Raw genomic sequence first — 25,557 nt, forward strand, 5'->3', positions numbered from 1 at the left:
CCCAGACCTCGGCCTGTTTCATCTCTCAGGTAGAAGACAGAGAAAGAGCAGGCTGAGCCCAGCACCCTCGGCCTGTTTCATCTCTCTGGGTAGAAAGCAGAAAGCCAGCAGAGCTGGCCCAGCAGCCTCGGCCTGTTTCATCTCTGGGTAGAAAGCAGAGAAGAGAGACAGAGAGAGACAGAGCCTCATTTCAAAGAGGGAGAAAGCAGAGACAGCAGGAATTATTGTGGGCAGAGAGAGACTTAGACTGTGACTGGGATAGACAGCTTCAAACACTTAAACATAGGAACAGGGACATCTGAAAGAAATGGAATGTGTGAGTGAGAGAGACAGAGAGAGAGAGACAGAGAGAGAGACAGAGAGAGACAGAGAGCGAAAGAGAGAGAGAAAGAGAGACAGAGAGAGACAGAGAGCGAAAGAGAGACAGAGAGAGAGATAGAGAGAGACAGAGAGAGAGAGAGGAGAGAGAGACAGAGAGAGAGAGATAAACCAGGTTTGAGTGGAAAGATGGTGGAGGGATGAATGGATGGAGAAACAGAGGGAGCGAAGGATGGATGAGAGGAAGGAGAAAGAAAGTGATGGAGGGAGTTAGGGAGGGAGAGAAGGAGGAGAGAGAGAGAGAGAGAGAGAGAGAGAGAGAGAGAGAGAGAGAGTGAGGTGATATGTAAATAGGAGACATTATCCCAGTGATAGCTGCAGGTGGTTGTGATCAGGCAGGAGAAGAGCATGAGACCAAGACTCATGACAACAGCACGTAGAACACAGTAGGCACAACTTCACAAATCAATCTATTATTGGCTGCATAAAATCACCATAATGACTGAGTGTGCACTGCCTGTGTGTGTGTGCAGATGTGTGTATGCATGTATGACCCTGAATGAGTATGTGTTTGTGTGTGTTAAGATTAGTTTTTACAGCACTGAAAATCATACTGTTGGTATTTCGAAATACCCCGTTATACGGTGTGTGTGTGTGTGTGTGTGTGTGTGTGTAGTCATGATGGTACAGCAAGCTGAGAGCCCAGCTGTGAGGTGAGCAGTACTGACCTGTTGTCTAATCAGCCTGTTCCTGGGTCTGCTGTGTCTGTATTGTATAAGACAGACCTGTTCAAATCCATCCATCCACAGTCACAGTCAGTGAGACAACAAGCCAGACCACAGCCTCATCACCCGGGACAGAACCACTGACTGTCCTGCTACTCTCTCCTCCTCTCTTCTCAGGGTTGATTAAGCCAACAACTCATACACACAGTGGAGGAGGTGGTGGTGAATGGTGGTGGGGTCCTTCCACCAAATGAGTCTTTTGCATCCCTTTGATATTTGAAGTAGAAAATCTGCACCAATATTGAATTTGAAAAGCCACTTCTGGCTTAAGTGCCCTTTAATATAAGCTACATGGAAAATTCAACAACTCAGATTTTCATATGAATAAATACTTGCTAAAGTGCCTAAATTCAGCATTTTGACATGTCCCTCTGTGCCCCTCTGTGCCCCTATGTGTCCCTCTGTGCCCCTCTGTGTCCTCTGTGTCCCTCTGTGCCCTGTGTCCCTCTGTGTCCCTCTGTGACTTCTAGGAAGATTTAACCCACTTTTCACCATCACTGTAAAGCACTAGTCATTTTGTTGCTTTGACAAAGTCATTTCTGAAGATTTTCTGAAGAACTCTCTTTTACTTGTTCAACTATTCCTTTAAAAATGTGTTTTTAATAAACATTGAACAATAGTGTAATCATAGTGTAAAACCAGGTGAGCTGCTTCTCTTTTTGGCCATTTTCTGATGCTCTGAGTCGAGCATAAAACGTCACCCCTGTTCCCCATACTGTAGATACACAGGCTGGAAATGGTTACATTAAATACATTAAAAAAGGTTTGCATTCAATTTCTCCTCCCTGCTGCACACAACATACTTCCATTACCCCATTATAAGGGGATTTACGGCTGATTCATGACATCTTCAACCCCTGTTACGGTCAACCCTGTTACGGTCAACCCCTGTTACGGTCAACCCCTGTTACGGTCAACCCCTGTTACGGTCAACCCCTGTTGTGGTCAACCCCTGTTGCAGTCAACCCCTGTTACGGTCAACCCTGTTACGGTCAACCCCTGTTACGGTCAACCCTGTTATGGTCAACCCTGTTACGGTCAACCCCTGTTACGGGGTCAACCCCTGTTACGGTCAACCCCTCTTACGGTCAACGTTGTGGTCAACCCCTGTTACAGTTGTTACGGTCAACCCCTGTTACGGTCAACCCCTGTTACGGTCAACCCTGTGTGGTCAACCCTGCGTTACGGTCAACCCCTGTTACGGTCAACCCTGTCCCGGTCAACCCTGTTACGGTCAACCCCTCTTACGGTCAACCCTCTTACGGTCAACCCCTGTTACGGTCAACCCCTGTTACTACGGTCAACCCCTGTTACTACGGTCAACCCCTCTTACGGTCAACCCCTCTTACGGTCAACCCCTGTTACGGTCAACCCCTGTTACGGTCAACCCCTGTTACGGTCAACCCCTTACGGTCAACCCCCTCACGGTCAACCCCTTCACGGTCAACCCCCTCTACGGTCAACCCTCTTCGGTCAACCCCCTTAGGTCAACCCCTGTTACGGTCAACCTTTCGGTCAACCCCTCTTACGGTCAACCCCCCGGTCCAACCCCTGTTACGGTCAACCCTCTGACAGTCAACCTGTTACATTATTGGGCACTTACTATAGTCATGTTTTTATTTAACCTCTTAAGATGGGAAACATGTTTTTATTAAGTTGAACATGTGCTCTTTATGACAGAATGTTCAAATTAGGTGTAATCACTACCCACACTACCCAAAAGGGACTCATTTGGTGGACCGATCCAGTAGCACATTGTTAATATAATCACCCAGCTTTACCTGCTTGCGTCCGATCCTCCTGGAGCCTCATGGCCCTTACGACTGCTACCATGTCCCTTCCTTACAGCCTTTATGTTATCCTAGTACGCCACAGGGTCATAGCCCTGTGCTGTTGATGTGGACACTGTGTACGTGCTGCAGGCTCCAGGACTCAAGATGGGCCAGGTGATCATCTAATTCTACCCTGCAGGGCCAGCCTGACCCTATCACTGGGTCTCTCCCTAACATAAAGGAGAGAGAGAGAGAGAGAGAGAGAAAGAGAGAGAGAGAGAGAGAGAGAGAGAGAGAGAGAGAGAGAGAGAGAGAGAGAAAGAGGGCAGCTGGTCTCACACTCTCTGACGCACAACAGCGACCCTGAGGCCGGCAGGCAGGCAGGCAGGCAGGCCTGGTGTGTGTGTGTGGTTAGATGTTTCAGCAGATACACACGGCACCCTCAGAGGTCTGGAGCAGCATTGATAACATCAGCCTGCTGATTCCCTGGATGGTGTTCTGAGCAGTAACAGAGAGGGTAAAGGCCTCGACCACCTCCACTCTACAGTCAATGGATCAGTCTCCACTCTACAGTCAATGGATCAGTCTCCACTCTACAGTCAATGGATCAGTCTCCACTCTACAGTCAATGGATCAGTCTCCACTCTACAGTCAATGGATCAGTCTCCACTCTACAGTCAATGGATCAGTCTCCACTCTACAGTCAATGGATCAGTCTCACATACAGTCAATGGATCAGTCTCCTCTACAGTCAATGGATCAGTCTCCACTCTACAGTCAATGGATCAGTCTCCACTCTACAGTCAATGGATCAGTCTCCACTCTACAGTCAATGGATCAGTCTCCACTCTATAGTCAATGGACAGTCTCCACGCTACAGTCAATGGATCAGTCTCCACTCTACAGTCAATGGATCAGTCTCCACTCTACAGTCAATGGATCAGTCTCCACTCTACAGTCAATGGATCAGTCTCCACTCTACAGTCAATGGATCAGTCTCCACTCTACAGTCAATGGATCAGTCTCCACTCTACAGTCAATGGATCAGTCTCCACTCTACAGTCAATGGATCAGTCTCCACTCTACAGTCAATGGATCAGTCTCCAACAGTCAATGGATCAGTCTCCACTCTGAGTCAATGGATCAGTCTCCACTCTACAGTCAATGGATCAGTCTCCACTCTACAGTCAATGGATCAGTCTCCACAGTCAATGGATCAGCCTCCACTCTACAGTCAATGGATGTCTCCACTCTACAGTCAATGGATCAGTCTCCACTCTACAGTCAATGGATCAGTCTCCACTCTACAGTCAATGGATCAGCCTCCACTCTACAGTCAATGGATCAGTCTCCACTCTACAGTCAATGGATCAGTCTCCACTCTACAGTCAATGGATCAGCCTCCACTCTACAGTCAATGGATGAGTTTACAGTCAATGGATCAGTCTCCACTCTACAGTCAATGGATCAGTCTCCACGCTACAGTCAATGAATCACAGCTACAGTCAATGGATCAGTCTCCACGTAAGTCAATGGATCAGTCTCCACGCTACAGTCAATGGATTCAGTCAATGGATCAGTCTCCACGCTACAGTCAATGGATCAGTCTCCATCTACAGTCAATGGATCAGTCTCCACTCTACAGTCAATGGACGTTCCAAAATGTCTGACCTGCTGTTAGCTGCCACTGAACCAGAACTGAACTGTTTCTGGGCCTGCTGCTACAAAACAGAGCCTGAGAGGGGTCACACACAGATACAGGGAAACAGTGACTGAGTTTTGAGTGAAGGGGAAGGGTACTGCCCTGTAAAATGCTTTCACGTTTTAGGAGGGTGAGTTTTGAGTGAAGGGGAAGGGCACTGCCCTGTAAAATGCTTTCACGTTTTAGGAGGGTGAGTTTTGAGTGAAGGAAGGGCACTGCCTGTAAAATGCTTTCACGTTTTAGGAGGGTGAGTTTTGAGTGAAGGGGAAGGGTACTGCCCTGTAAAATGCTTTCACGTTTTAGGAGGGTGAGTTTTGAGTGAAGGGGAAGGGTACTGCCCTGCAAAATGCTTTCACGTTTTAGGAGGGTGAGTTTTGAGTGAAGGGGAAGGGTAAAATGCTTTCACGTTTTCGGAGGGTGAGTTTTGAGTGAAGGGGAACGGTACTGCCCTGCAAAATGCTTTCACGTTTTAGGAGGGTGAGTTTTGAGTGAAGGGAAAGGGTAAAATGCTTTCACGTTTTCGGAGGGTGAGTTTTGAGTGAAGGGGAAGGGTACTGCCCTGCAAAATGCTTTCACGTTTTAGGAGGGTGAGTTTTGAGTGAAGGGGAAGGGTACTGTCCTGTAAAATGCTTTCACGTTTTAGGAGGGTGAGTTTTGTGTACAGGTTGGTGGTTGATTCGTGATCTATACCAATTGTAATTCCCGCAGTCTATAATCAAGCGCTGAAGCTTGACTTGGTCTTGAACTGGCATGTTTCCAAACACACATATCAGACCAAAGGACAGCACACAATGCAGGACAGATTTATAGAACATTTGTAAGATATGGCGGTCGACATTCAAATGGTTCAGTTTGCGTTAAAAAAACCTTCTCTGTTGCAATTTCTTTATCTTTGCAAAGGCACAGTCATTGAATTTCAGTTTGTCTATTTCGATTCCAAGGTACTTCTATGTGGTCACTCTATCCACTGATTCCCCGTTAATCTTTGTCGGGGGTAGTGGAGCTTTGTTCCTTCTGAAATCAATTTCCAGCTCTTTTGTTTTCTTAACATTTATTTCAAGAAAGTTATCTGCACACCACTGGATGAATTTAGCCATTTCTCTGACAAAACCTTGACGAGAGGCTTTGTCTGGGTGGAGGAAACCCACAACAGCGATATTATCTGCATATTTAAAAAACATGTGGGCTGCGTCAGAGGCTTGACAATCGTTTGTGTACAGCGTGTACCGTATCGGTTAAAGTACGCAACCTTGAGGGGCTCCCGTATTCACCGTTCTAGATGAAGTTTAACTCCGCCATCTCTACACTTGTTGAGTACGGTTCACAAGGAAACTATTAATCCACTTGATCAGTAGAGAGTTGACCAATGCCTTGGGGTCCAATGTGGAGGCGATGAGCAACCGGCATCTGCCCACTGTGGGAAGCTTACGTGAGGCCAATATTTTAGCCCGCATTGGGCCAATATGAACATGTTTGCTGGGTGACATACAGCCAAACCGAGATGGTCAGAGCCACACCCTCAGTGCATAGGGCTCTGGTCAAGATTAATGCACTGTCAAATCAAATCAAATTTGAATACAACAGGTATTTGAATAGAACCTTACTGTGAAATGCTTACTTAAAAAAAGCCCTTAACCAACAATGCAGTTAAAAAAAATTATTTACTAATAAACTAAAGTAAAACATAAAAGCAACAATAAAATAACAATAATGAGGCTATCTACAGGGGGTACTGGTACTGAGTTAATGTGCGGGGGTGCAGGTTAGTTGAGGTAATTGAGGTAATATGTACATGGATGTAGGGGTAAAGTTACTATGCATAGATAATAGATAATAAACAGAGAGTAGCAGCAGTATAAAGAAAACATGGGGGTTAATGCAAATAGTCCAGGTAGACATTTGATTAGCTGTTAAGAAGCCCTGTGGACCTAGACTTGGCGCTCCAGTACTACTTTCCCTGCGGTAGCAGAGAGAACAGTCTATGACTAAGGTGGCTTGAATCTTTGGCAATTTCTAGGGTCTTCCTCTGACACGGTGATGCTCTCATTGGTGCAGCTGTAGAACTTTTTGAGGATCTGAGGACCCATGCCAAATCTTTTCAATAGGATGCCATTTGGGACGGGCTCCTTGACTTCCTCTCAATGGAGTTATAGCTGTGTTTTTCCTAGTTATAGGCAATAACTGGTCAGTGTCTCAAATGGCAGCCTATTTACCATGTAGTGCACTACTTTTGACCAGGGCCCTTGTCAAAAGTAGTCAAAAGTAGTGCACTACAAGGTAAATAGTGTACCATTTGGGATGCAACCGTGGCCCTACACATGGGACATTAATAATATTGGGGATGCTTCTTGGCTAGGGCTAGGGCTGGAGCTGGAACTGGGGCTGCTGCACAGACCATCAAAGAACATCATTAAAAAAGGCATGAATGGATGAAAGAGAATGAATGGCCCTAAACTGTTATTTCACACAAAGCCCTCCTACTGTAACTTCTGCCAAGGAAACAGACACACAGACATCACATTAGCCCAGGGGTTCAACAACATGTTGGCCCGTGACCACATTTTGATATCCATATGTAATCAACGGCCAATGTTAACTTTCTTAATTGGAGCTATGACAGTCTATTACAAATCAGTCTGGAAGTACTACTGACAGTATTTCTATCTGAAGGAAGTCTGGTTTGAAGTGACTGAAATGCATCAGAAAGGTATTGGGAAGTTCAGAAGATTATCAGCCAATGATTTTGTATATTCTGTGTAGAAAAGAACATCCTCATAGATGCTGGTCTTTTCCCCTGTCTGGTTTAGTGCCTGGTCTTGTCCACTCTGTTCTAATCAGCCCTGCGCAGCTTGTGGTCATTGTAAAGGGAAACAGAGGACCCCTACAGTCACTTCAGAAAGTATTCACACCCCTTGACTTTTTCCACATTTTTGTTGTGTTACGGCCTAAATGTAAAATGGATGACATGTTTATTTTGTGTCACTGGTCTACACAGAAATACCCCATAATGACAAAGCATAATTATGTTTTCAGGGACTTCACCATGAGGCCAATGGTGATTTTAAAACAGTTACAGAGTTGAATGGCTGTGATAGGAGATAACGGAGGCTGGATCAACAACCTTGTAGTTATTCCACAATACCAACATAAATGACAGAGTGAAAAGAAAGAAGCCTGTACAGAATAAAACTATTCCAAAACATGAAACTCTTTGAAATGAACTTTTTGTCCAGAATACAAAGTGTTATCTTTTGGGCCAATTCAACACAACACATCACTGAGTACAACTCTTCATATTTTCAAACATGGTGGTGGCTGCATCATGTTATGGGTATGCTTGTCATCAGCAAGGACTATGTTTTTTTTGGGGGGGATAAAAAATAAACGGAATGTAGCGAATCACATGCAAAATCCTAGAGAAAAAAATTGGGTTCAGTCTTGCTTTCTACCAGACAATTCACATTTCAGCAGGACAATTACCTAAAACACAAGGCTAAATCTACACTGGAGTTGCTTACCAAGCTGATATTGAATGTTCCTGAGTGGCCTAGTTACAGTGTTGACTTAAATCGAGTTGAAAATATATGGCAAGACAGATGCTTCATATAGATGAAGCTGCCCACCATTAATCAAATAAGAACTGTCTTATAAATGAGGGTTATTTTAGATGATGACACCTAGCTATATAGTAAGCTATCTAAAAAATATTGTCATTTTGCTATGTTTTTGGGGAAAAACATTGTTTGCATCCATGAGCTAGCTAGCTTTTTTTTAATGGTGCGCCAGACAACTTTACCAGCATCATAGCATACGTATCGATGAATCGTTGTGACATATGAAATACGAGTGATAGTGTGTAAGAACTACATAAAACAATTATGAGCGTGTTAAATTGTGACGTGCAGTCATATTATGGTCCTGATTGGTCAACAAGCTTAATTGACAGTTCAAATAGCGTTATTTGACACGTCAAATAGTGTTAAATAGTATATTTTGTTGACATGCAAGGACCAAAACGGCATTCCATAGCAAAGACACAAATGACGTTCCATAGAAATCCTGGTTGAGAATAAAACGACTGAACAAATGAACAACAAAACAGCACAGCAAATAAGTGAAAGAAATAGGTTTTGATTATGTTTTACTGGTAATGGGGACATACGTAAATGCCAACAAAACTTTTTGGTCAGTGTGGTGTTTGTCTGTAACCTTTATTTAACTAGGCAAGTCAGATAAGAACAAATTCTTATTCACAATGACGGCCTTCCCCGGCCAAAACCTGACGACGCTGGGTCAATTGTGAGCCCAATCACGGCCGGATGTGATACAGTGTAACGGCGTTCTTCGTTTGTTGAAAGAGAGTCGGACCGAAATGCAGCGTGGTGGTTACTCATGTCTTTAATGTAAAAGATAGCGATACATGAAAAAAAAAAAAAAATACAAAACAACAAACGGAACGTGAACACCAGATAGGCTGTAATTAGTTAACACTACACAGAGACAGGAACAATCACCCACGAAATACAAAGTGAAACCCAGGCTACCTAAATACGGTTCTCAATCAGAGACAACGAGAATCACCTGACTCTGATTGAGAACCGCCTCAGGCAGCCAAGCCTATGCAACACCCCTACTCAGCCGCAATCCCAATAACTACAAAAACCCAATACGAAATACAACAACATAAACCCATGTCACACCCTGGCCTGACCAACTCATTAACGAAAACACAAAATACTAAGACCAAGGCATGACATAAAGCCTGGATTTGAACCAGGGAATGCAGTGACTTCTCTCGCACTGAGATGAAGTGCCTTAGACCACTGCGTCCATGTGTGTGGGTTAACTATTTAACTCTACTAGAATACTTAAAAGGCTGCAAAAATGTTAAATATCGGTATCGTTTTTTTTGGCAAGGAAAATATCGGTATCGGCCAAAAATGTCATATCGGTGCATCACTACTTGGGTTCCGTGACTATGAAATACAGAGTTGGAGGCTATCTGTTCTCTGGCTGCCTAGGTTACCCCCTCAGATGGGGGACAGAGGAGAAAAGTTGAATAACACCCATACAGACTAGAACAGAACCCACGTCATCAACTACTGATGAAGGAGAGCCTGACAAAGCAAGAGAAAGAGAGGCAGAGAGATAAATAGAAGTGAGAGGTGAGAAATAGAGAAGAGAGGGATGGTGATGAAAATGATTTAAAAGCCACTCCTTTCATTTCAACTCTTCTCCTCTGAGTGCAGAGAGAGACAGTCTGTCAGAGGCTAGATCATCTGTCAACAGCTCATCTGTAGGGCACAGAACATTCTCTCCCAAACACGGAGAGAGTAAGTGAATGAGTGACTGCCTGTGTGTGTTTGAGAGAGAGAGAGCGAGAAGGGAGTCATATAGTGCTGAGTGATTCGTGCTTTTTAAGGTCGGTTTTCAGTTTTGATTAGTTGGGTTGAATGCTGTAACAGAATAAACCAATGAAGTCCCATGATGGTAGTTACTGCCCATTGCTGCTTATCGCGAATAAACCATCAGTTATGTAATGGTGAGTCGGGAGCAGGTGAAACGGTTTAATAAAACAACAAAACGACACTAACATAAAGCAAAATGCCAATACACAAGAACAATACCAACTGGTGAGTGAACATGGGAGAGTGACATATAAAGGGGAGGGAATGATGAAGGTAATGGAGTCCAGGTGTGAATCATAATGTGAATCATAATGATTCACAGGTGCGCGTAATGATGAGTGCCAGGTGTACATAATGATGAATCCCAGGACCGGTGGTTAGAACTCTGGCGACCTCCTACGCCAGAGGGGAGAAGCAGGCGCAGATGTGACAGTCACATTACTACAATATTTCAGTTGTTGTGTATATTGAATTGGTTTTATTTGATGACTTTATTATTTCATTACAAGTCCTCATCTCTACAACTGCTGCCTTTGCTGTCTGACAAAATCGCTATTTTAGTAGTTCTTTAAAGTAAATAAGGCATACTTTATGAATATTTTTTGCTGAATACCAACTATCAATCACTTAGCTCATGTATTTTCAGGTAGATACCTCGCAAAGCAACAGATGCTCTCTATATCACTTCACGATCGTGCATTTTCCTGTCTCTTCCGTAGCGGGCATAAAACAAACACAGACCGGACAAGTAGATGCGCAATGGATTATTGTCATTGTAGTTAATTACCACATTTTATGCGCTAAACTATGTGGAATATTGGCCTGTTGGAAACTACGACTCCCTTCTACATCACACAGTTCAGGCTGGATCTGATTTACCTCTAGAGAAACGGTGCAATGTGCACATTGAGCTCACAGAAGAAAAAAAACTAACTAAATGTAATTAAAATAACTGAACCGAGGTCGGTCAAATAGTTGTTTAATAAACAAAAAAATAACCAAAATATCTAGAATCACAGCACATACAAAGAGAGGAGAGAAAAGAGGGAAAACAAGTTCTAGACTCCAGATTCGTTGACCTCACAGCAGAACACCTCAGAGCTAGATTTAAACCTAAAAACACTGACCCAAAAGTTAGTGTTTCAGGAAGAGCGTCTTAACCAACAGGAACATCCAAAACACATTCATCATCATCATCATCATCACATCCCTACATGAATAGAGAATCAAGTATTGAGTATAGTGTCACCCCCGATATACACACACACTTCATATACAGTAGTTACAGCCAGACAGGTCGTGTCTTTAGCGTAAGTTTTTAAAATTGTTTTCTGATGAAATTCAGCAGTCTAACCACTGAAATATTGGAAAGGCTGCTTCATTTCTCTCACACAACAATCAGACTTCACAACATGGTTGGAGACATTTGTTCAATCAGAAGCGTTATTCACGGTCCCAGTGGCTCTACTGTCTATGTGTAAACAGTGTGACTGATCATGGTCTGCTGTCTCCAAGCTGCAGCAGGGAGTCCCTCTCCAGGTTTCAGTCTGCAGTAGGCAATACAGTCAGTCTATCCTCCTCCCTCCTCCTCCCCAGGTTTCAGTCTGCAGTAGGCAACACAGTCAGTCTATCCTCCTCCCTCCTCCTCTCCAGGTTTCAGTATGCAGTAGGCAATACAGTCAGTCTATCCTCCTCCCTCCTCCTCTCCAGGTTTCAGTATGCAGTAGGCAATACAGTCAGTCTATCCTCCTCCCTCCTCCTCTCCAGGTTTCAGTAGGCAATACAGTCAGTCTATCCTCCTCCCTCCTCCTCTCCAGGTTTCAGTCTGCAGTAGGCAATACAGTCAGTCTATCCTCCTCCCTCCTCCTCTCCAGGTTTCAGTATGCAGTAGGCAATACAGTCAGTCTATCCTCCTCCCTCCTCCCTCCTCCTCTCCAGGTTTCAGTATGCAGTAGGCACATACAGTCAGTCTATCCTCCTCCTCCTCCTCTCCAGGTTTCAGTCTGCAGTAGGCAATACAGTCAGTCTATCCTCCTCCCTCCTCAAAACAAGGTTTCAGTATGCAGTAGGCAATACAGTCAGTCTATCCTCCTCCCTCCTCCTCTCCAGGTTTCAGTATGCAGTAGGCAATACAGTCAGTCTATCCTCCTCCCTCCTCCTCTCCAGGTTTCAGTATGCAGTAGGCAATACAGTCAGTCTATCCTCCTCCCTCCTCCTCTCCAGGTTTCAGTATGCAGTGAGCACTACAGGTCATCCTCCTCCCTCCTCCTCTCCAGGTTTCAGTCTGCAGTAGACAACACAGTCAGTCTATCCTCCTCCCCAGGTTTAGGACTGCAGTCGACAGACACAGTCAGTCTATCCTCCTCCCTCCTCCTCTCCAGGTTTCAGTCTGCAGTAGGCAACACAGTCAGTCTATCCTCCTCTCTCCTCCACACTGAGAATAGAGACCCTACCAGACTAGCAACACTCTGTTTCACACTATGCTCCATGGTCTCCTTGAGAACAGAAACCTGATGGGGCTAGCACTGCAGCTAGGACAGGGGCACCATCCCCCACACACGTGCACATACACAGGTACGCACAGAGACACACACACACACACGTGCATATACGCAGATACGCACACGTGTACCGTGCACACACACAGAGGCATATGCACAAACACACATCTCTGAACTGTAAATTATCACACATAAAAACCCAGCATAGGTAGGCCAACCATAATAATCTGGAAAATGAATTTAAAAAATGGATTTACAATCCTTGTGACACATGCTGTGTGCTGCACGCTCCCTGGCCTGGGTAATCCTCTATAATATCACAACACAGAAGGATGGAGGATGCACAGGATTAGTTACAGCTACAGCCGTTGTAGAGTAAAAACCTATGGTGATTTCTGGACCGGAACAAGGCCTTCTTTTAAAGCCATTGTGTAATTGAACTCGGAGTTCCAGCGACCACTCTATTCCAACACAGTGACTATAACTAACTAACTAACTAACTAACTAACTAACTAACTAACTAACTAACTAACTAACACTAAGGACTGGCTTCTCGGACACAGATTAAGCCTGACCATGCTTTTTAGTCCAGGACGAGGTTTAAGGAATGTTTCCCAAACTCAGTCCTCGGGATCCCAAGGGCTTCATGTTTTGTTTTTTGCCCTTACACTACACAGCTGATTCAAATGATCAAAGCTAGATGATTAGTTGATTATTTAAATCAGCTGTGTAGTGTTAGGGTAAAAACCAAAGCATGCATTGAAGAAGTGTTTACTTACTGTGCTTGAGTCATGTGTTGGTTGTTCCATGTATTCAATGTGTTTATTGTAAGCTGCAGCAGAAGAGTCGTCTCAGATAAATGACTAGAAGGGAAATATAAAGGCAGCTGAGCATTTTAGAAGTCTGAGGGGTTTAGACCCTACTGAGGAACTGAACACTGCATCGCCTTAACAATGCAACTGGGTCAGAGGAATCATCAGATAGTGGTGTGTGAACCAACACACAGTAAAGTATCATCAGATGACTCACATACATTCACACTGGGATAATCACCCCTTACGGACGCGAACGTACACACACACACACTGTATTAACGGGAGTAGACTGCAAAACCAACCCTAGGCTCACTTCTCAGCCCTCACCTACCTCATCCCCTTTCTGTATCTGATCCGATCACACAATCACTCCTTCTGTTGTTGACCTGGAGTCACCATGGGCTATTGGGTTGACCACCATTCAGTGTACCAGACAACTCTGTGGTCTGTTCATTTCTCTGAGAGCCCATTGTTTTCAAACACATCAGATGACACCTCAGGCCTCTCTGTGGACAGTTCCGTAATGGGCTAAAACTTAGCATACCAACAGTTGAAAAACAGTCATAAAGAAATCATCTGATTGAGATTCAGGGTATTCTAACCAAATCCAATACCACTTAGCCCTACACATCTACTACAAAGAAAGTCATGGGAATAAAGTCAATCGAACGTGACACAAATGTAGTGAACGGAGACAGTGCAACACCACAATCAAAGTTCCCTCTAGGAAAAATAAAGATAGTCTATTCTATAGAAAAAAAAGCTCCCTTAAAGGCAAATGTAAAAAATAAATACAAATAAAAGTTAGAGGGAGATAAGTGTTTACTAATTGGTTTATTTTCCTCTGTCTTTATTACTACAAAACATAGAAACACATCATTTTCACATATAGTATGTTGATGTCGGGAGTGGTGCTGGAGATGAAGAATATGAAGTAGAATTATGTTACATTTCCCGTTAACATAGCCTATAATTCAGCCATTGCTGAATCCTCAACATGGCGTGTGTGAAATAACTAACTAACTATCATGACTTATCAAAGAGTTGACAGGACCCTGTACTTTCAAGGGCTGAGGGCTCCAGAGGTTGAATATACACACCAGCTGGGCTGATCTATAAAGGCCCCTCGCTACGGAGGTGCCAGCCAGAGCTAATACATTCAGAGAGAGAGATTCCCTCCTTTATTTCCTCTTCTATCCCCTCTTTTCTCTAACCTCTGAGAAATTCACACCATTCTGTAGTTCTATTCCGTAATCTGTCAGTCCAGGCACCAGACAGTAACAGGTCGTTCTCGGTTTGTCCCACAGACACTTGTGGATAGACAACGTCCATACAACACAGCCTGTGTGTCTGTGGATGGAGCACAGACTGTCCCTGTCTCTGTGCCCCTAATGCTCCCAGGCCCTCAGCTAATGTACCCCACCATTGTGTGGAGAGTTGAAAGATCAATTAGACAAATGTAGTATTATCATGAAACTGACAGCTAGGATGCCCCGAGGCTATTTATTTACAAATATACTGAGGATATGACAAGAAAACATGGCCATAACAGTCTCCTTTCTCATGTATTCTGATGTAAAAGACTATCGACTAATGAAAATAGATCCACCTCAGTGAAATGAAACAACAATAAAAGCTTCTACTCAGCTCAATTCCAATGCCTTCCAGTTCATTTGTGTATTACATGTCAATACGTTGATAGCAAATCCTTGCTTTTCTGCAGAGTGCAATTCAACAGAAATTATTCACACATAAGCAACACATTACTGACATACATTCACAATGACACTATAGACAAAAAAACTAAATAGATAGTCACAAACAACAAATATTATTGTTGGTAAAAATGTATTTTCAAATAACAAAGATGCAGTAAAAATTTCAAGGGAGCTTTAGGTCGCAAATAAGGGAGATTTAGGGAAATTCACAAACCTTCTCCAGCTTTTCAAAGTGCTCCCGCAGGAATTTCATAGGACGCTCAGGCTTGGCGATGCACAGGTTGACAATGCACTCTTTGAGGATCTGCTGGATGTTGTGCTTCTGCACGAACACTTCACAGCCCTTCAGACTCTCGTCTTCTTCCAGATTAGGGGAGGAGGAGGTGGCCATGTTATTTTACTGGTTTATCTGCAGAGAGGGGGAGAGGAGGGGTGGTTGAGGAGAGAGGAGATGAAGGGAGAAGAGAAGGAGAGAAGAGGAGGGGAGAAGAGAGGGGAGGAGGCGAGAGGAGAGGTGGAAAGAGGAGAGGAGGAAAGAGCAGGGGAGGTTGAGGAGAGAGCAGACACAGGAAGAAGAGGAGAGAAGAGAAGAGGAAGGGGTGGGGAGGGGGAGACGAGAGGTGGAAAGAGGAGGAGGGGAGAGGGGAGAGGGGAAAAGATGAGAAGAGTTGAGTAGAGGAGAGGAGGAGTGGAGGGGAGGGGAGAAGAGGAAATGATGAAGAGTAGAAGGGGAGAGAGATAAAAAGAGAGTGAGAGAAAGAAGAGTAGGGGAGAAGAGGAGAGGTTGTCAGAATGAGGAGAAATATCAGCCCCTGGTTGTTTGTGTGTCTGTCTCTGTCAGTTTTTCTTTAAATGTGATAGGGGCTGGATCTCCAAACTACAATAGACAGAGGCCTATTAATTAATAAGGCTTGTTGATGACCACAGACACTTAGTCTACTAGATTATCAAAGCAATACCTTGACATGATCAAATCATACTTCAGTACCTGTTGCAGGTGTAATGCATAGTTGCAGGTGTAATGCATAGTTACAGTCACACTATCTAGAGGAGCATATTGTTTATTGTCACCTCAATCTATTTCCACCTTTACATAGCCTAGCCCACATCAGCAACACTGTCAAATAAAGGATGCATTCTCAAATCATGTGGTTTTTAAACTATGTAATATCTTCTGACAACAAGGTAGTCTGTAATGGAATAATATGTAAAGACAGTCAGATTAGGGACAGAGATAGCTATACAAAGCCTCCGCAAATTCACTTCCGCTATTTAAATTACAAGGAAACATCACGGTTGATGTGTTACTGTAGCTAGCCTCTGAAACTAGCTACTACATAGCTGGCTATCAAGCTTAAAACTAAGTAGGCTAACGTTAGCTCGCTATCATAAACCCATAACCTCCATATTCCCATGGAAGATGACTGTATGACTGTAAGGCAGCTAGCTTATCATTGGCCTCAATGTGTAACATTTAAAATTGGCAAGCTAGCTATTATATCATTTTCTGTGAAAATCAAATGTTTCCTAAGTAGCACCACTAGAGCACCTGTTTAAGTGTTTCCGGGCACGAGTCTATCTTTCATGTCTCTCACATAAGATGACAACCAAATCACAACCATGGCTAAACAAAAAGCAATATTCAAGCCTAGTTGCATATGCTGATAAATACGTCAACACGTTGAGGTTTTGCCAGATAAGATATTCGTTGTGCCATTCAGTTTCTTACCGTTATTTTCCGGGGATGCTCAGAGGTTCTTGGATACGGATGTTGTTTGCAAGGTAGGCTACTCTGTAGCTAGAGAAGATGCTCTGCCGCTGCTGGGTTGCTTCTTTCGCTGGGGCTCGCTCTGCGTCTGTCTCAATGACGTCAATCTGTCACTTTTTATTCAGCCGCAAAGCAACTGAATAAAGAGGCCAGCAACAAGCTTACAATCCTTTCACTCATTTCAAATGTTTAAATAATTATGTGCCGTGGCGTTCCTTATGTGGATGTCCACGTCATCGTGTCATGTTCAATACACCAGTTTCATAAGAAGAGGGCAGGTGTTGGTTTGTTTTTCTCAGCAGTATCAGACAGAGAAAAGGTTATCTGACAGACGACACTGACAGACCTGACCTGCTCCTGATCTGCTCATGCAGAGAAAGCACCACATTACAATTTTCTGCCCATTTGTTATGAGGCTTAGTTATGAGGCTGTGATGCAAAGTCCATCATTGGGCTCTGCCAAGTTGTGTTACTGACAGACTTAATAAAATATCATAATCCTAACCTAAAGAAGAATGTGATATGAAAGCATAATATGTTATACTACAGTTATTATATTGTTATAGTATAAGTGATACTATTTATATTATAAGATATATATATATATATATATTTCATCATGCTATTCAACATACACATCAATGACTCTCTGTAACAAAAATACATTATGTCAAATCTTTATTCCATATATGTAGATTAATTTCCACTGCATTACATGAAACTGCGTAGTTGTCAATAAAGCTTTCAATGTTTCAATTAGAGTTATCGTAAAGCAAGTATGTTTGTCTCAACGCTGATCGTTGCCATATCAACAGTGAAAATGGCAACAACTATGGCGGCCGGAGAAGAACGTGCTGCTTCTGAAGTTTTGAGAGCGCTTGCTCGACATCTAAACTGTCTCAACGAAGACAGCAAAACCACAAGAAAACGAGCGCTTGAAGCAATCAAAAGAGAAACGATTGATAAAGGGCTTTCGAGCGGCGTGTTGCAGGAGGTTTTCACGTGTCTGCTGAAGTCGCTCCTGAAATGCCTGTCAGATCCTATGGAAAGATGCAGAGAGACTGCCATACACATGCTTGGAGATTTTATTCGGTGTGTTCCTCAACCGGAGGATTCGTTGCCTTATCTCATGCCCGCTTTGACGCAGCGGCTCGGCGGGAAAGAGATCCTGGAGCCCGCGGAGGAACTTAGGCTGTCCATGGTGGAGGTTCTGACTCTCACAGTGGAGGTGTGTGGCAGGCACCTAGCTCCCTACCTCGACGATATGATGAAGATATTGCAGAGAACTATTGTCGACCCTTTCCCAGACGTCAAAAGGGAGAGTTGCAAATGCACTGTTCATTTTGCAAAAAGTGTGCCAGGTAAGATGGTTGAGAATATAATGTGTGTATTCTTGTTAGCCCACACATCAGGCTAACTAGTTAGTTAGCTAGTTATCTTATAGGGTTGCCATGGTTGCACATTGTATGGACACCTGACCAAGCTGTGTCAGAGTGGTTGTTTTTTGTGGCTCTAAGTTTTTTTTGTACACACTCCAAAGCTCTCCCAGGTTGTCATTTAATATAAATATGAATTATTAATTAAGTTAATTGAAATAAAGACAATGGGACAAAAACAATCATTTGTTTCTCTGTGATTTGCATGCCCTACAGAGCTAGCTATGTATGGTCTCTCTGAATACATGTATAACCATTGAATGTATTGATAAGATTCAGGAAATCATACCCTAATTTATACTGTGGCATGAAGTGACAGTCACCTTGCATTCATCTTGTTTGAAATGCTTCTCTCTCTCTATCCCCAGAACATTTCCACATGCAGGCAGAGAGCCTGGTCAAGCCCCTGATGCAGACCGTCTCCCACCAGCATTCCCGTGTGCGTGTGTCCACCATCGAGGCCACTGGAGCGGTCATCCAGTACGGCACGGGGAAGAACGTGGACGATGTGCTCTCTCACCTGGCACAGAGGCTGTTTGACGACTCACCACAGGTTGGCTCTGCCAAATCTGGCAGATAATTCTCAAATACTCCTAGTGACATTTAGTGTTAATGATTAGACTAATTCTGTTATTACGGAGTTAATCTAGATTCTTATTTTCCTTGTTAGATAAATGTGGTATAAATGTTTGTCTTACCAAAATAAACAAACTGATCAATCTTATTTTTTTTTATTTTACTAGGAAAGTCAGTTAAGAACAAATTCTTATTTTCAATGACGGCCTAGGAACAGTAGGTTAACTGCCTGTTCAGTGGCAGAACGACAGATTTGTACCTTGTCAGCTCGGGGATTTGAACTTGCAACCTTTCGGTTACTAGTCCAACGCTCTAACCACTAGGCTACCCTGCCGCCCTCAATCCAACATATTAACAAAGGCTGCTTTTCTTTTACACCAACAATTACTGCAGTGGTTCCCAAACTGTGGGCACATGAGGGGTCGGCGGGGGTCTTACTGCAGTGGTTCCCAAACTGGGGGCACATGAGGGGTCGGCGGGGGTCTTACTGCAGTGGTTCCCAAACTGGGGGCACATGCGGGGTCGGAGGGGGTCTTACTGCAGTGGTTCCCAAACTGGGGGCACATGAGGGTGCGGCGGGGGTCCTCCCCAGCCCTCCAATATAAAAAAATATATATACAGGGGGCAAAAAAGTATTTAGTCAGCCACCAATTGTGCAAGTTCTCCCACTTAAAAAGATGAGAGGCCTGTAATGTTCATCATAGGTACACTTCAACTATGACAGACAAAATGAGAAAAAAAATCCAGAAAATCACATTGTAGGAATTTTTTAATGAATTTATTTGCAAATTATGGTGGAAAATAAGTATTTGGTCACCTACAAACAAGCAAGATTTCTGGCTCTCACAGACCTTGTACCTTCTTCTTTAAGAGCCTCCTCTTGTCCTCAACTCGTTACCTGTATTAATGGCACCTGTTTGAACTTGTTTTCAGTATAAAGGACACCTGTCCACAACCTCAAACAGTCACACTCCAAACTCCACTATGGCCAAGACCAAAGAGCTGTCAAAGGACACCAGAAACAAAATTGTAGACTTGCACCAGGCTGGGAAGACTGAATCTGCAATAGATAAGCAGCTTGGTTTGAAGAAATCAACTGTGGGAGCAATTATTAGGAAATGGAAGACATATAAGACCACTGATAATCTCCCTCGATCTGGGGCTCCACGCAAGATCTCACCCCGTGGGTTCAAAATGATCACAAGAACGGTGAGCAAAAATCCCAGAACCACACAGGGGACCTAGTGAATGACCTGCAGAGAGCTGGGACCAAAGTAACAAAGCCTACCATCAGTAACACACTACGCCGCCAGGGACTCAAATCCTGCAGTGCCAGACGTATCCCCCTGCTTAAGCCATTACATGTCCAGGCCCGTCTGAAGTTTGCTAGAGAGCATTTGGATGATCCAGAACAAGATTGGGAGAATGCCAGATGAAACCAAAATATAACTTTTTGGTAAAAACTCAACTCGTCGTGTTTGGAGGACAAAGAATGCTGAGTTGCTTTCAAAGAACACCATACCTACTGTAAAGCATGGGGGTGGAAACATCATGCTTTGGGGCTGTTTTTCTGCAAAGGGACCAGGACAACGGATCCGTGTAAAGGAAAGAATGAATGGGGCCATGTATCGTGAGATTTTGAGTGAAAACCTCCTTCCATCAGCAAGGGCATTGAAGATGAAACATGGCTGGGTCTTTCAGCATGACAATGATCCCAAACACACCGCCCGGGCAACAAAGGAGTGGCTTCGTAAGAAGCATTTCAAGGTCCTGGAGTGGCCTAGCCAGTCTCCAGATCACAACCCCATAGAAAATCTTTGGAGGGAGTTTAAAGTCTATGTTGCCCAGCAACAGCCCCAAAACATTACTGCTCTAGAGGAGATCTGCGTGGAGGAATGGGCCAAAATACCAGCAACAGTGTGTGAAAACGTTTGACCTCTGTCGTTGCCAACAAAGGGTATATTACAAAGTATTGAGTAACTTTTGTTATTGACCAAATAATAATTTTCCACCATAATTTGCAAATAAATTCATTAAAAATCCTACAATGTGATTTTCTGGAATTTTTTTTTCTTCTCATTTTGTCTGTCATAGTTGAAGTGTACCTATGATGAGAATTACAGGCCTCTCTCATCTTTTTAAGTGGGAGAACTTGCACAATTGGTGGCTGACTAAATACCCTTTTGCCCCACAATATATTTAGAGGTATATATATGTATGTATGTATGTATTTGGATTTTTTTTAAAGCCCGGCTTTTAACTTACTCTTGAAAGTTGTGACAGTAGAATGCGCAAGGTACATTTTTGAAATTGGGTAGTGCATCATCAGTTCCTCTTGTCATGTCAGTCATTGCATAACTTAAGAGCTATTTATAACTTGTCAGAAATATCCAGATCAACTAGCCCATGTCAGCTAACGTTTTTTTTATTTAGCCCATTGATATTGTTATTTTTTTTGTCACTCAAATATCACATGAATACACATTAGACATGGCAGAATGTCTATAATTGCAAGAACATTTGCTTTAAAACTGCAACATTTTCTTTGCACCCCATGACAAAATGTGTGTAATTGTAGGAAATATGCTTTAAACCTGCAACATTTTCTACACCAACATGGGGGGTGTTAACAGTTTGTGTCGTGAACAGTACCTGTGTCCATAGAAATAGACGTGGTGTCTGCGCAGGGGGGCTCGGGATGTTCCCCAAGGCTGGAAGGGAGGCACAGAGTGAAACACTTTGAGAACCCCTTAATTACTACAGTACCATACAAGGTGTTTTCCTCACTTAAGAAACCGTTTTGTTTCATCCCACTTCTCTCTCCTCCAGGTGAGAAAAGCTGTGACTGTGGTTGTTGGTGACTGGCTGCTCCACCTGCGAGACAGATACTCCTACTTCCACAAGCTCATCCCCTCCTACTGAGCAGCCTCAGCGATGACATCCCAGAGATAAGGTACCTATTATATAGGGCTGAATTGACTGCTATTTCGGATTGAAGGCCGTCAATTCAGGAAGTGATTTTAATTCAAAATTCAATTTGTTTTAAACTTTTGAAATAAATAGCTTCTACTCCTTGAAAATAGATGCCGTTTTTTCCAATTTTGAATTGTAATTTGAGTTTACCTGAATTGACTGCCTTTAATTCAAAAGACTGACCCAGTCCTTAACCACCCTGCCTTTGATACCAACCATTCACTCACTCTGTCAGACTTAGGAAATATGCAGCCACAAATACACATATTGTATCTGCTTTGCTTGTGCAGATTACTGTAGATACCTACTTATACAGTAGGTTTGGTGTGATAGAGGGAATAGTAGCAGCCAACAAGGCTGGGCTTTTGTGTTTGTACATTGCGTGGTTATGGCATGGGTTTGAATCCTGGGTCTGCCGTGGCAGGGATGGACATGCATTATCATTATTTGTCTCTCTCCCTTCTAGTCAACGAGCTGCTGACCTGTGGAGGCAGACAGGCGCTCTGTGGGAGCAGGAGAATGAGGATGACCTGAAGGACAAGATGGACTTCCTCCTAACCCCACCTGACCTCTACCCTGCTGGAGGTGAGTTAACTCCATCACTACTACTGCAGAGAGATGAAACAATATACCATTTTTAAAATATATTTTTTTACCCATTTTTCTCCCCAATTTCGTGGTATCCAATTGGTAGTTACAGTCTTGTCTCATCTGTGCAACTCCCGTACGGACTCGAGAGAGGCGAAGGTCGAGAGCCGTGCGTCTTCCGAAACACAACCCAACCAAGCCGCACTGCTTCTTGACAGAATGCCCACTTAACCCGGAAGCCAGCCGCACCAATGTGTCGGCGGAAACACAGTACACCCGGCGACCGTGTCAGCGTGCATTGGGCCCGGTCCACCACAGGAGTCACTAGTGCCCGATGGGACAAGGACATCCCTGGCAAAACTCTCCCCGAACCTGGACGACGCCCCATGGGTCTCCCGGTAGCGGCCGGCTATGACAGAGCCTGGACTCTAACCCAGAATCTCTAGTGGCACAGCTAGCACTGCGATGCAGTGCCTTAGACCACTGCACCACTCGGAGGCCCGAAACAACAATGTACCATTGCGCCACTCAATTGACATAGAAAGTGAATACAGGATCTTTGGTTGGTGCAAAAAAAAAGTATTTACAGGGTTAAGTTTCTCACACAAAGAAGGCCAGACAAGAAGAACAAATCATTAAAGAAATATATTGGATTTTGTCTCCTGCAGAGAGATACAAGGCCTTCAGTGAATGTAGCCCATTGAGGAAAGGTTAGTTAGTTACTGTCCCATGTAGTGTGTTGTCTTGATTACAATAATGAAGAAGAAAGTTGATCAGTGCATTGATACAGCCTGAAGAACATCAGTGTAAACCGTGTGATTTGTTGTTGTGGCCTTCTCTGTACAGCCGCCTCCTCCTCCACCGATCTAGTTATGTATGTACTCCTTCCACTGAAAGTAGGTCAGACGCAGCGTGGGGTTCAGCTGCCTTTATTAATAAGAACTGTCTTCTGAGGGCTTGATGTATCTGAGGGCTTGATGTATCTGAGGGCATGATGTATCTGTCTGAGGGCATGATGTATCTGAGGGCATGATGTATCTGTCTGAGGGCATGATGTATCTGTCTGAGGGCATGATGTATCTGAGGGCATGATGTATCTGAGGGCATGATGTATCTGAGGGCATGATGTATCTGAGGGCATGATGTATCTGTCTGAGGGCATGATGTATCATGTCTGAGGGCATGATGTATCTGTCTGAGGGCATGATGTATCTGAGGGCATGATGTATCTGTCTGAGGGCATGATGTATCTTGATGTCTGAGGGCATGATGTATCTGTCTGATGTATCTGAGGGCATGATGTATCTGTCTGAGGGCATGATGTATCTGTCTGAGGGCATGATGTATCTGTCTGAGGGCTGAGGGCATGATGTATCTGTCTGAGGGCATGATGTATCTGTCTGAGGGCATGATGTATCTGTCTGAGGGCATGATGTATCTGAGGGCATGATGTATCTGAGGGCATGATGTATCTCATGATGTGTCTGAGGGCATGATGTGATGTGTCTGAGGGCATGATGTATCTGTCTGAGGGCATGATGTATCTGAGGGCATGATGTATCTGAGGGCATGATGTATCTGTCTGAGGGCATGATGTATCTGTCTGAGGGCATGATGTATCTGTCTGAGGGCATGATGTATCTGAGGGCATGATGTATCTGTCTGAGGGCATGATGTATCTGTCTGAGGGCATGATGTATCTGTCTGAGGGCATGATGTATCTGTCTGAGGGCATGATGTATCTGTCTGAGGGCATGATGTATCTGTCTGAGGGCATGATGTATCTGTCTGAGGGCATGATGTATCTGTCTGAGGGCATGATGTATCTGTCTGAGGGCATGATGTATCTGTCTGAGGGCATGATGTATCTGTCTGAGGGCATGATGTATCTGAGGGCATGATGTATCTGTCTGAGGGCATGATGTATCTGAGGGCATGATGTATCTGAGGGCATGATGTATCTGAGGGCATGATGTATCTGTCTGAGGGCATGATGTATCTGAGGGATGTATCTGATGTATCTGAGGGCATGATGTATCTGTCTGAGGGCATGATGTATCTGTCTGAGGGCATGATGTATCTGTCTGATGTATCTGGGCATGATCTGAGGGCATGATGATCTGTCTGAGGGCATGATGTATCTGTCTGAGGGCATGATGTATCTGAGGGCATGATGTATCTGAGGGCATGATGTATCTGTCTGGGGGCATGATGTATCTGTCTGAGGGCATGATGTATCTGTCTGAGGGCATGATGTATCTGTCTGAGGGCATGATGTATGATGATGTATCTGTCTGAGGGCATGATGTATCTGATGTATCTGAGGGCATGATGTATCTGAGGGCATGATGTATCTGTCTGAGGGCATGATGTATCTGTCTGAGGGCATGATGTATCTGAGGGCATGATGTATCTGTATCTGAGGGCATGATGTATGAGGGCTGTCTGAGGGCATGATGTATCTGAGGGCATGATGTATCTGAGGGCATGATGTATCTGTCTGAGGGCATGATGTATCTGTCTGAGGGCATGATGTATCTGTCTGAGGGCATGATGTATCTGAGGGCATGATGTATCTGAGGGCATGATGTATCTGAGGGCATGATGTATCTGTCTGAGGGCATGATGTATCTGAGGGCATGATGTATCTGAGGGCATGATGTATCTGTCTGAGGGCATGATGTATCTGAGGGCATGATGTATCTGAGGGCATGATGTATCTGAGGGCATGATGTATCTGTCTGGGCATGATGTATCTGTCTGAGGGCATGATGTATCTGAGGGCATGATGGCATGATGTATCTGTCTGAGGGCATGATGTATCTGTCTGAGGGCATGATGTATCTGTCTGAGGGCATGATGTATCTGAGGGCATGATGTATCTGAGGGCATGATGTATGAGGGCATGATGTATCTGAGGGCATGATGTATCTGAGGGCATGATGTATCTGTCTGAGGGCATGATGTATCTGAGGGCATGATGTATCTGAGGGCATGATGTGTATCTGTCTGAGGGCATGATGTATCTGAGGGCATGATGTATCTGTCTGAGGGCATGATGTATCTGAGGGCATGATGTCTGAGGGCATGATGTATCTGTGAGGGCATGATGTAGGGCATGATGTATCTGAGGGCATGATGTATCTGTCTGAGGGCATGATGATCTGGGGGCATGATGTATCTGTCTGAGGGCATGA

General features: G+C 44.1%; 2 protein-coding genes across 2 annotated transcripts in view; one reads left to right on the top strand and one right to left on the bottom strand.

The window, feature by feature from the left end:
• The window catches only part of LOC135537544 (cAMP-dependent protein kinase type I-beta regulatory subunit-like), a 61,877-nt gene extending 44,866 nt beyond the window's left edge, over positions 1-17,011 (bottom strand). The window contains exons 1-2 of the mRNA XM_064963677.1: positions 16,749-17,011; positions 15,234-15,428 (exon numbers count right to left, since the gene is read on the bottom strand). Of these exons, the coding sequence (XP_064819749.1) occupies positions 15,234-15,410 (177 nt within the window). The 5' untranslated portion in view covers positions 15,411-15,428; positions 16,749-17,011. The remainder of the gene's footprint in view (positions 1-15,233; positions 15,429-16,748) is intronic.
• A 589-nt stretch (positions 17,012-17,600) lies between these two features.
• LOC135537547 (dynein axonemal assembly factor 5-like) overlaps positions 17,601-25,557 on the top strand; it is a 60,404-nt gene continuing 52,447 nt past the window's right edge. The window contains 5 exon segments of the mRNA XM_064963679.1: positions 17,601-18,148; positions 18,592-18,776; positions 21,629-21,704; positions 21,707-21,752; positions 22,239-22,357. Of these exon segments, the coding sequence (XP_064819751.1) occupies positions 17,608-18,148; positions 18,592-18,776; positions 21,629-21,704; positions 21,707-21,752; positions 22,239-22,357 (967 nt within the window). The 5' untranslated portion in view covers positions 17,601-17,607.

Source organism: Oncorhynchus masou, unplaced genomic scaffold (genome assembly GCF_036934945.1).
Source record: "Oncorhynchus masou masou isolate Uvic2021 unplaced genomic scaffold, UVic_Omas_1.1 unplaced_scaffold_812, whole genome shotgun sequence".
Taxonomy (NCBI): domain Eukaryota; kingdom Metazoa; phylum Chordata; class Actinopteri; order Salmoniformes; family Salmonidae; genus Oncorhynchus; species Oncorhynchus masou.